General features: G+C 39.0%; 1 protein-coding gene across 4 annotated transcripts in view; it reads right to left on the bottom strand.

Moving 5' to 3' along the window:
* The window catches only part of twin (CCR4-NOT transcription complex subunit 6-like twin), a 505,964-nt gene that overhangs the window by 298,912 nt on the left and 194,592 nt on the right, over positions 1-12,460 (bottom strand). For all 4 annotated transcript variants that reach the window (XM_089072768.1, XM_089072783.1, XM_089072773.1 and 1 more), the window contains one exon: positions 6,688-6,747. In XM_089072768.1, the coding sequence (XP_088928894.1) occupies positions 6,688-6,747 (60 nt within the window). The remainder of the gene's footprint in view (positions 1-6,687; positions 6,748-12,460) is intronic.

Below are 12,460 nucleotides of genomic sequence, written 5' to 3'. Positions count from 1 at the left end.
ACAATGTGCAATTGCTGTAAGATGTAATTTTCTATAGTCGCTTCCTTACAATTTCAACTCGCGGAAGACTCGTTCTGTGCATATCACCCTGCGCCCGAAGCGGGAGGTTAGAAATCGAGTGGTTTGCTCCTTGCCGCCGGGCGTTTCTCTCCATTATCTGTTTGGCGTTCTAGCCTGTGCATCTCCCGCTCATAGGACTTTCGCACGGCTCTGATGAGTCCTTGTCATGCTCTCTGCGGTTGCAGTCTCTGACTTATCCAGCCACGCCGCGGAATGTCTCTGCGAATGCTTTCCACTGAATTCACCAAGTCGACGCTCGCACCCGACATCTCGCAGAACATGGAAGATCCTCCCTTCGCTCTTGCTTCCGAGAAATATTCGTGAGAAATATATCATCTCCATCCCCATTTCCATCGAGAAAACATCAACCTCATTCTCTTATTCACGAATCGACGAAAGAAATCTTTTGAAATATATTCGAGACTACGGACTACCCTTTAAATAAAAAATTAAACGTAAATCAACGTAAATTATTTTATGTAGTAAGAAAAAGCGATCGAAGTTTCCTCAATCGTAATCCACGCAAATGGAATCTATTTCCACTACTTCGATATCTTTTTCCCCGGCGTGGATCAACAAAAAAAGAATTATTCCACATTCATTAATCCACCGGTCGTCAAAAGAAGAATGAGATTAGGATTTGACGTGAAGAAATGAGAGTAAGAGAAAACCATCGAAATGAGAACTACACGAGAGAAAATCCGGAAAACAAAAAGCTTAAGAGAGCAAAAGCGAAAAAACGTGACGGATGCCCGGATGAAAGGAAACGACGGCCGCGCGCAACGAACAACGAGAAATGGTGAAAAAACAGGATGCATTTGGTCTGTGCGACGGATGCCGGTCGTGTTTTCGGACCTTGTTGCGGCGCCGGAAGTTGCAGGCGAGGGATAGGTAGATAGATAGGTATCACCTTTTCTTCGTCCATGCGGTGTAACACGTCGCAGTGGACCCTAGGGTGCCGTTTCGAAGGAGACAGTCGCCAATTTATCCCGTCTGACAACGTCGTCGACTTCCCATCTCCCCCGCCGCCTCCTTACCGCCTTTCTTTTTCTCTTTCTCACGTCCGTGTCTTCAGACGATGTGTACGTTTCGTCATTGACCACGATTACTAATGCTCGGACGTGCGCCTTATCTCTTGATGATTCGAGCGAAAATAAAGTTTGCGCTGTATTACATCGTTTGTACTCGATTTAGGATGAGAAAAGAAGATTAAATTGGTGGAGATGAGCGGAGAGATTAAATTGATAAGTATAATGATCCCGAGGCTGCTTCTCACGCCAAGACTCATGGGACTGTGCCACAGAGCGCGACCCCACTTCTGCAGTATTATTTTTTTAACGACGGATCCTTTAGTAATTTGTAATCAGGCTTCTCTTTGCGAAAATATCATATGGGATGCCCGTAAAGGATCAAAAGTTTCAAATATTCATATAGTGACGTAATCTTCAATCAAGTATAAGTAAAAAGCGAAGGATTGTCATAAAATATTATCAACATGCGTAGACGATAGTGTCGGAGAATAATTTTACACTACCTCCTATCGTAGTGTTACATCGACTTTTAAAGTGAGTGAGACTACGTGCTACGTGATGCTTTTGTTATTACAGGAATGAAATCGACTGTTTTCATGATGATCATATATAGAAACTCGAAGACTATAAAAAAATAGAGAAAAACGTCGTTTGTTAGAATTAACTCTGAGACGTTCCAATCAACCTTTACTTATACTACTTAAATATATAAGGCTAAATTATCTCGAATAAATTATAATATAAGAAATCCAAAAAATGCATAACAATAAATTCCACTTTTACATTATTTCCCAATCGAAAATCAAATCGAAAACTTAATCTCAGTTCTTCAGATACAAAAAGAAAATTAAACATTTAAAAGAAACGAATTCCTTTCTTCTCGACATGCTTTTTTACGGCAAACGAAATAACTTATCGAAGCATACTCGTGTCTATCACGTTTCTCTATGGACGACTGACTACAACAGGTGGTTTACCTATTGTCAAAGCTAAGCGAAACCATTAGACATGCTGTTAACCTACTTAGCAGCCGGTAACGGTCAGCCGGCGCCGATTACATCGGCTCGATAATATGTGCCTTTCTTTCCGATCCTATCAGCGAATCGCAGACTCTATCGGTCGATACGTAACCCCTTACACCGCATCGTAATTTCCATAACGCGTGTTTCCTACGCGCGCGATGCTATCGCGAGCGGTGTTGTAACGAGTATGTACGTGCCACTTGACTAGGAAATCAATCCTATTCAAAGATCAAGCGAATAATTTGCACGATAATCAGACGGGATTATTTCATCTTCGATGTAGTCATCTGGGCGCATCTGGGAAAGAATTTCATTTAGTAGAAATTTCATTCGATCAATCCGAGAATTTTCTCGTTAGAATTAACAGAGACAATCGCTCGAGACTCCCTCGTCAAAAAGGTATAAATATTGCACAACCGCCCGCTAATAGTAGCGCCGTAACAATTACCGTACAATGATACTCGTATTGCAGAATTACCGCTAATTGCACAAGTAACAGCATATTAATGCAAGTTTGCAAGTTTCTCACGAGCGAGCCTGATGCTTGACTTGCGTTGATACAACATCAGTTTCCCGTCTTCAGACAAGAGCGACCATAACTTATTATCGCATTTTGCGGTCTGTAACAACACACAACGTCGAGAGTTTGCCGTGAGAGGGAGGCAAACCCTTCTCGTCGTATCGCTCTTGATACACGCAAATTTGTTGAGCACGTCGCGGTCGTTTGACAATCAACGTAAATTGTTGAAAATTAAAGTTGAAATCTCGAGCGCGGAAATATTACCGCGCGGAGGAGAATTTATCGCGATTTTGATTGGCCATTGGTTAGTTAGCGGAGACTCGAAGACAATACACGCGGAATTTATTTGCGGTCGCGACCACGTATTACTTCAAACTGCCCGTTATATTCTACCAATGAGCAGTCGTCGCAATTACTCCGTTTTCATATTCCATCGCACGGCGTGGGCAAAAAGAATAAGTTTGAAAGATTACTTCGGTTTCTTCCTGAAACGCTAAGTACTTTTTGCGTAATTATTTAACGGAATTAATCAATTTCAGGCTTGAGGTTGAGAAAAAGACGTCGTTTTATTTTTGTCCCACTTTACGTCTGATTTTGCAAGAAAGAGAGAGAGAGAAAGAGGGGGAGCGGGGAGAGATTATTCAAGGGTAATTTCAATTTCAACGTTTTTCTTTCACGATAGTTAAACGATAGCGAGGAAAGAATCGGCTTTTTTAACAAATTAAATTTAGCTAATGTATAGATATAAAAAAAAAATCGACAAAATTACTTAATCCCCGTGCTTCCAATACAGTTTCTTTCGAGAATTGTCTGGAAATCACTTTTCCGCCGTTTTCGGATGACCCGACGTTTACACCGCACCGGTTATCGCCGTTATCGTTACTGGTTTTCACAAAATTAATCAGTTTGACTGACCGAAGCGGTAACTTGAAGCACAACACATCGTAACGCGAGGAAATGAGGTAAGACGGAGCGAGGTGAGGCCATGAGCGCGATTAGGTAACGTGTTACGTTACTCCTAACCAACGAGTTACGGGTCTCAGTTGGCCAACCTCTCTCGTAAACGTGCTTACACAGACAGAACCTGTCGTCGTGCACCGCACCGGCGTCATACGGCCGTGAGTACACGACACGAGTGAAGTCGCAGTGGCGTACACGCGCGGTCTCGGAAAAACAGCACGAAATCTTACACCGAGGTTACTCTAATTAATTACAGACGTTTACACGGCTAGCGGATGAAAAAACGCACGTCATTTCCCGAGGGGAATTATCAATCTTTCCCGAGAAGCATCAGACATCGAGCGAATCAGACGCGCGGCTTTTCGAGGGCTTAAAAAATACATATGACTCTCCGTTGAGAAATGAGAAATGTGATCGTGCGAGTTTATTTTTTCAGCCTCTATATAGGGATTATTTTATCCGATGTTGTAATTATAAGCCAGGGCACACGGAAACATCGAACACGTTACTGAAGCTACGGAGGAGATTGGTTGCGGGTTACGAGCAAAAGCGTTGCGTCACGTCACATTTCATAGTGCGGTGCGCCTTTATGGGAATTACAAACCCCCTCAGGCCTTGGGAACAAAATATATACTACGCTCACTGAGATTCTTTTTGTCACAGTATTACGGTATCGTTTTCGGATTTAAAGTTCGGAGTTAAAGTGTTAACGTTTTTACGTTGCTTGTCAATTAATCCACGCCCAAAATTCCAATATCAAGTTCAATTGCGTAATCGGAACTGTATGGCGCTTGCAAACTGTACGACAAAATTTTTACAGCGTCTCGAGAGCGCGAAATTGGCAAAAAATATACAGGAATACATGTAAAAAAAAATACTTTAATATAAAAATTATTTAATCTTTCCTGTTAAATCTTTGTTGGTTTCAATATAAAGAAATCAATTAGTTTTTCAAATTTGAGAACTGTAAAAGGTTACATTTTATATGCATAGAAGAATATTTCATTGTTAAATTCCAAAGAGTTTTGAAAGGTCTTTCCGTTACGTAAACATGACATTTTCTCGAACACACTTGGCATATTATGAATTCAACTTGGTAACTATTGGACATTTTACTCTAATTTAATCTATCAATTTAATTTATACTCGGCTTGCAAGGATGTGGCGCGACGGATGGCAACGCGACGCAGGATATAACTTGGAAAGATTATCCAAAGACACTTCTCACAATTGAGACGCTGAATCGAGTTTTCTCGAATGACAGCTCGTCGTATAAGTATCCGTACGGGAAAATGACATGAAAGTCGATTACTGTCGTGGGGATGCTTTATGGAGCTTCAGATGTACAGGATATCTCAAAATAAATGTGTCAAATAGTATTATCATATTTTAGAGAGTGATATATAAGTAGTTTAAAAAATCAAAGATTACATGACATTGTTTTCAAGATTCGATATTAAAGCTTTAGATATAGATCATTTTCAAATTTTCATTGAAGCATTATAAGCGCAATTTGAAATCTTAAAATGGAAAATCTCGTTATCAATTTGTCTTTGAACTTAAATAAAAGATATGAGAGTCACAAGATTCTTTATTAAGATTTCTATAAGATTTATTAAGATAAAAATTTGATTAAATTGAAATTTATCTCGTTAATTCTGGGACACTCTGTAGAAAGATTCCCTTTCTCTCGAGCCGCGCGACTGGCGGACGTCTCATATATTTTCCAAGCTCCTTCTCTCTCTGACGCATTTCGGATATTAGGTTTCGAACGTCAATCAGAGCACACCATCGATCGTCATCCGAACGCCGTGACAGCGACGGATTACGCGCGAATGTCGTCAGAAAAATAGATACGAAATACCGTCAAAGTTTCCCGGCCGCGAGGTCTTGCGCCTAAAAAAACTCGCAATATCGGATTTGTAATCGCTAATAAAATCTTTGCAATTGCTAATAAAATCTCATAAACATAAATAAATAAATTAATAAATAATTAATAAAATCAAATTAATTTAAATTTTGAAATTTAAATAAAATTTGATATTTCATTTATCACAGTTAAAGCTATAATACATAATTTAAAAAATTAATTATATTATAAATTAAAAATTATTAGCTATATAATTTAAAGCTACATAATTAAAAAATATTTTTCAACATTCAAATTTATCAAAACAATAAATTTTACATATTATATGAGAAAGAGAGAAAAATATTTTGGTTTCTTATTTAGAAAATTAAAAAATCCATTAAGGACAATTTTTACATAAATGAAATAATTTTCCAAATTTTTACTATATGGATTTACATTGCAAACATTCAAAATTGAATTTAGTGATGCAAAAAGTCCTCATATGGTAGATGTTTCATATAAATTCAATAAACGCCATTATTAAAAATATTTTTGATATACTTTTCGTAATATATAAAAAATAAAATTACGTATGTAAATTTTATTCATTATTTCTCTATTCCATTTTTTAAATTATTTTTCTGGGTTCTCTGTATACTTCGAAAAAAATAATATTAAACAAAAATTATTTTTTCGCACAGAGAGACATACACACGCACATCGTCCGTTTATTAGAAATAGAAAGTGAAGAATAAGAAATGAGGAAGAGAGCGTGTAATCGATCTAATTTCAGATCATTGTGCACGTAAACATACGTAATGCAGTGAGAAAGCGTGAGGATTTTATGGATCAACGACTTTGTAATTGAGCGACCGATAGATCTTGGCAATTTACGAAGCCGGCAATCTGCAGATCTATCTAGCAATTTATGAAGCTAACAGTCTAACAAATTTAACGGGTCTATCGATCCATAAATCCAGAAGATGCGAGACCCTACCGTTACACGAGCCTAATTACTTTCGGCATTTATGCTCGGCCGTCTCGCATGGTTAAATACATCGCTTTTTTCTCCTTCCAAACGGAAACTAAATTCATGAAATAAAATTATTTGCCATACTCTCAGAAGCGCGAATTTGCATGTTGTATTTTACGGTCTTAATATTGAAACTCGCTGCTTTATCGTTAAGATCTTAGGGGAAAAAAAAAAAAACACACAAGAAACCATTTGCCATATTCGATTACCGTATATGTTCCATGGCGGTGAAACTGGATCGTATAGTACGCGCGCGTGTCCGGATACATCTGCAAAACAAATGCGGCGGCTGACGGCAGACGGCATAAGCGCAGATTTATGGAAATAATCGTAAATATGCTCGCGGTCTTTTCGAGGGACGGATGCTGATGTAAATCGATATTCGCAGACAGCTGGCCATTGTTACACCGGATAGATAAAAGGTAGAAAGAGAAAGATATGGATATCTTTTATTCCGTTCTCGTGGTGTAATTATTTACACGAGTTTATAAAGATTTACGCGCCATGAGACACGAGTGTGTAGAATGTGTTTTGTCTCTATGTGCAGTAATAAATATGGTTCGTGTAAATTGCAAATTAAGTGGACGCGTTCGATTGCTCGATTGATGCCTCAAACGATCGTCTCGACGACGAGCAATTAGAAGATCTCTGATTGAGTCATTGTCGTAATCGACTGTCAAGTGTTAGAAGTCAAGAGTTTATCGAAACAAACACTCGACGATCATATTTAAAATTACATTTTAAAATTACGTTTGTTGAATAATAATAAATAAATTTTTTTCAATGTTAATTTAATAACTTTAAAGATCATATTTCAAAATATATATGAAACGTAAATACAATAAGAAATAATTCTAAACCATTATCACACATTTCATAAAGTAAAACATACAATACTGATAATAAAATCTACCTTGTAGGAGAAACGATACGGAATTTTTCTTCATAAAATTTTGATCTTTATGCTTCATTTTCTCGTTTTTATTTCCCGATTTACGCGGACAACAATACGAGAAAGCGGGCGAGGCGAGGCCGCGATTAGGGCGACGCTGTGGTCATATAAGTGTTGTATATGTGGGTATATAGTGCATATCCTACCTATGCGATGCGAGCCCCGGACTTCGCTCTCGGTTCCAGGTTTCAGCGTCGAGAACTCCGGGGAAAATCTCAGAAATGTGACCTTTTGCGCGCGAGTCTCTTAACTCTCTCTTTCTCTCGGCGGCGATCTAACACCGAGAGAGCTCGAGAGCGCGGTTTCTCACGCCTGCCCACGCACGCGGAGAGATTGATGAAGCAGTCACACTTGTTGCACGTGACTGCGCCTCTCTTTCTCGCCCTCTCCTGAGCGAACATCTCGTATAATCGGCACCCCCGAGAGGAAGTGTTTCGATCGTTCATCGCGACTTCGGAAATTAACGAGCGCGTCTGTCGGCACTGCGAGCACGATCGATCTCGATCGAAGTGCGATCGAGCGAACAAGTCAATCTCGCGAGGATTCTAACTGCGAGAAATTCGCCGGGGATTTCTACCTGTTGAAAATTAAGCTGGAACAATCTTTACAACTGTGCAGCAGACTAATCTTTATGTTACCTCTGTGATGTGAACGGAAATTCATATACTTCAATTTAAAACCTTCTTAAATATCTTCATTTTTTTTCTTCAATAAATCTATGCTTTGTAGAGCATAATTAAGAAATATCTATACTGCGTGTAGATATTCCAAGATATGCTTGAAAAAGGTTACACGATTTAGAAAATAATGATAAAATTATTTCGTTACAAATTTTTATTCTATAATTAGTACTTCTAAGATACAAGAGTGTTATCAAATAAAATTAGCCGTAATAAAAAAAAAAAGAAAACTACGCCTTATTAATTTCAACGCATTATATTTATGTATTCTGACAAAGTATTTACGCGAGTCGATAATTTAACTATAATTATCCAGCATTAAAGCGTACAAGCATCGATTACGCAACATTAACTCGTTCACCAACGCAACACACGGGCACGCACGGCCGTTCCCACATTCCCCATCGAGGGGTCTTTCCATAAAGTCAAATCACTTTCGCGCGTAAACGCCATCGATCACGCACCGGCGTGATCTTCCGCCGCTATGTTGATCCTTGAGAAAGAAAAAGACGCGGAGAAGTGATCCGCGAATTAACCTGTAAAGCTGAAAAAATATCAGCTAAAAAATATATATAAATATATATACATATATATATTTAAGAAGCTAATTTAGCTCTTTAACTCGATAGTTAATCTCTGCGAATGGCTTTGATTGGACGCGTGAATTAATCTCTTCTCCGCGAAATTGGAGTCACGATCCTAAACGAATATGGAAATACAATAGCAATTTTACTTAAAAAGACATAAGAATTATAATAAATCTTTATCGCGATTTTTCTATATGCACGTATTATTAAAATATAATATACGTGGTTAGAATATAATAGACATAATCTGTGTATTCTCGGCTTAAACGCGCTATTCTCGGTCGAAGTAGACTAATGCTAATCGAGAAAATGCATAAGAAAATTCTTTCATTCTTCATATTTGCGTCCATGTTAAATTGAAGAGAATAGCGAGCACTCCGCCAAAATAGCGGTCGCCATTGGCGCAGAAACGCGCGACGAAACGTCCGTGTGCAATCGATCGGTCGCGCTCGCAATCGGTCTCTCGCGAAACCAGTTACGTCGGTCTCCGAGCGCAACCCATCAACGATAGTGGCGACGATCGTGGTTTATGTACCACCCCTCTCGAATGCCCCGGTCTCGATACCCCACATCCAATACACCGCATCGGGAATGGGTTCTCGTTCGCGGTGCTCGCCGAGAATCGAGCGGCGATGACTTCGGCGAGGGAGAGAAACGCGGAAAAAAAAAGGGAGGAAAAAGAAAATTCGAGACTCTAGACGATCAACACCGAGCAAGAAATGGAAAATCGATCGCTGGAAATATTCTCCGGCTCCTGTATCGCATTTGCATGCTTCGATCGAGTTACAGTCTACGTTGCACGAAGTTTCTCCCCAGCGAAAGGTCTTTAGTAACGGCAGAAAATAATAAAAGCTATCCTACAGCTGGTAAAAATAGCGTACGATTTTTATGGGAAAAGAAATAGCTTAAGTTATTTTAAATCGAAGATATTGACGTCTCTTGAGAAAATATTCATATAAAATGTCTGAAAAGAGTTGTTATAAAATTCATTGGCATATTCTGAAATTAACCACGACATTTCCCCCCCCCTTCTTCCCCCCTCCCCCGGTAAACCAATGATTTGGAAATTACTAAAGTAGTTATTAAAGTCGTTTTGCTTTTAATCCAGAAGATCACGAATAGAAACCGATATAGGCGTTATTTTTATATAAATTTTTATATAAATATGTATCACGGCGGATGAAAAATGAGATTAAAAACAAAATGCGCGCACCAGCTGTCGGCAGTGCGGTATCATGTAAAGCTCGATCTATGCTCAGTTGCACGCGATACGTCATAGTCAATTGAAACTGTCGTTGTATATATATATATCGGCGAACAGAGGCATTACTCATCTCCGTGTAATGTCTTATCGATCTCCGTCCCATCGAAGACGCTACGGCAATGCATGAGACGCGTGAACGTAAATTATTCAGGACCATCGGTTTTGAATTACGAGGCACGCGTTAAATATTAATACGCCGACTGACGGCAAGAAAACGCGACATAGAATAAGTAATGCCGAATGCGGACTGACGGGAAATAAGTGGGAATAATTCAGTTTGTTGCCCGACACACACAAGAGAGAGAGCCGGAGCGAGAGTGTATATTTGAGATTCAATCTTGGCGCGAAACGAAGAATTATCTTTCCACGTAATCGACCGTCGAGTTTAATTTAATTTATCGTTGATTAGTCTATTTTTATGCCCCGGCCTGAAATTGCCTGCTGCGCTATAAAGGAAGGCAGACACAGTGTGAAAATAATATTCTATTACCGACGTAAAATAATCCGATGGCTTTACGAGGCGGCCGCGCGAAATACGGCGACGTCGAAAATTATGAATCCCCGCCCGTCTCTCCCTCTCCTCCCTCCCCCCCCGTTTCCTCCTGTTACATTAATAAGGGGATACCGCGTGCACTTGTATTGTACTTGTGTATCGCATATTTATATTGTCCGGCCCGTATTTATATGCGTACGTGTGTTTATACATCGCTGCAGCTAGCGAGCACTAGCGCGCGCGCGCGCGCGCGCGAATTGCAAGCACGTCCGCATGGGCACACTCTTGTAAACATGGGCGACCATGCATAAGAGAGGGACTTTCACTGAACATTATTAGATACGCGTCGGAATGCGACTACCGTAAACCGCGAGTGCAGCGGTGCCGTAAGTTGCACCGTAAATACCTGGACGCGCCATTCTCTTTGTCCCGAAATTGCACACGACCGTGCGTACACCCTCACTTTCATATACAAGAGTATCAGTGTCAGCTAATTAACTAACTGTTATTTAAAAATATTATATTCGCGCGAGCGCGTGCTCATTAACGTTCAAAATATTTTTCGCAAATGAAAATAAAGAGTAAGCATAAAATTAGAAAAATTCTGACGAATCAGAGCGAACGAAATAATCCTAAATAGATATCGATAGATATCATATTTATGAGTATAATCATTTATTAATGGAAATGTTAATGCGGAAAAAATACATTTATGTATTAACATCTATTTTAGATAAAAAAATTTTTTTTTGCTATGTTGCTATTTTCTCCGTGAGAGATGACGGAAAAATATTAGAAAGAATGCTTCATGCCGCGCGGAAATAACATGTAACGCGATTAAGAGGGGACAAGAGAAGGAAAAGGGACTGAAACCAAAATCGATTCGTGCAAGCTCGATTTAAGGGTGCTATCGATCGAGAAAATAGCGGAACGATGTTTACTCGAGCCAAGGGCTCGTGTTATGTTTAACAGACGAAGCGCTACGGGGATGGAAAAACGAAAATACAAACGATAACAGTGGTGCATCCTAGGCAATGTAGCGCCGCGACGCGCGTCGCGAACCTTTGAAAACGGCAAGACTTCGGATTTATTCATACAAAGGTAAGCCGTCTTACGCTCTGAAGAGCGGATATGTTGCATGAAAGATCAGCGGGTAGGGTGGTATTGCGCATATAGAGAGCCGACGGATGCCACCTGGTTCGGCAACAGCCGTACCCGACGTCGATCGGCAAAATGTCGGTCACCCGATATATGTATGTACATATATACGAAGCGTTCTCTCGGTGAACTCGATCTTAAGACGATTATAATAATATCACTTGCTCGTGAATAAGTGCAGGAACGATGCTGTTCAAAGGCTGACTTATTCCCAGGATCTTTGAAATATACTGTGAGATCGAGTCTCACACACACACACACACACACACACACACACACACACACGCGCGCGCGCGCGCGCGCGGCAAGTTAATAATAGTAATGAGAGATAAGAAAAATTATTTCTGCATCTAGAAAACAAGTCTTCGAAATTAATAGTTTTGTTAGATTTATTCGGGACCTTCGTAAACATTTTTCGAAGAAAGAATGTTTCATAAATTATAGAAACTATATTTAAACTATATGCACATTTTTATTCACATTTCTATACATTCACATCTTCATGCATTCACAATTTTACATGTCCATATTTCCACCCGATTACACGTGTTTTATTCAAAAAATGCCTAAAGGCATAATTATTATATTAATTTAAACAATAGATTTTTTCGATTAATACAAAATTTTATATTACACAATTATATGTAGTATCCTTTAATTAAAATCTGATAATTATTATTTGATTATATATAATCATTATTTTTGTACAAATTAATATATTATGTTGTAAAAGATAATTATTATTATAAAGATTATTTTAATTATAAAAACATTACTTTATAAAATAATATTTTTGCAACACGTATGCTTCGCATCTTAAATTACCTTTTTCGAAAAGATAATTTTAT

The sequence above is a fragment of the Pogonomyrmex barbatus genome, unplaced genomic scaffold (assembly GCF_055798465.1).
Source record: "Pogonomyrmex barbatus isolate J1 unplaced genomic scaffold, ASM5579846v1 scaffold1, whole genome shotgun sequence".
Classification (NCBI taxonomy): Eukaryota; Metazoa; Arthropoda; class Insecta; order Hymenoptera; family Formicidae; genus Pogonomyrmex; species Pogonomyrmex barbatus.
The sequence above is the reverse complement of the archived record's forward strand: the minus strand, read 5'-3'. Positions and strand labels throughout refer to the sequence as shown.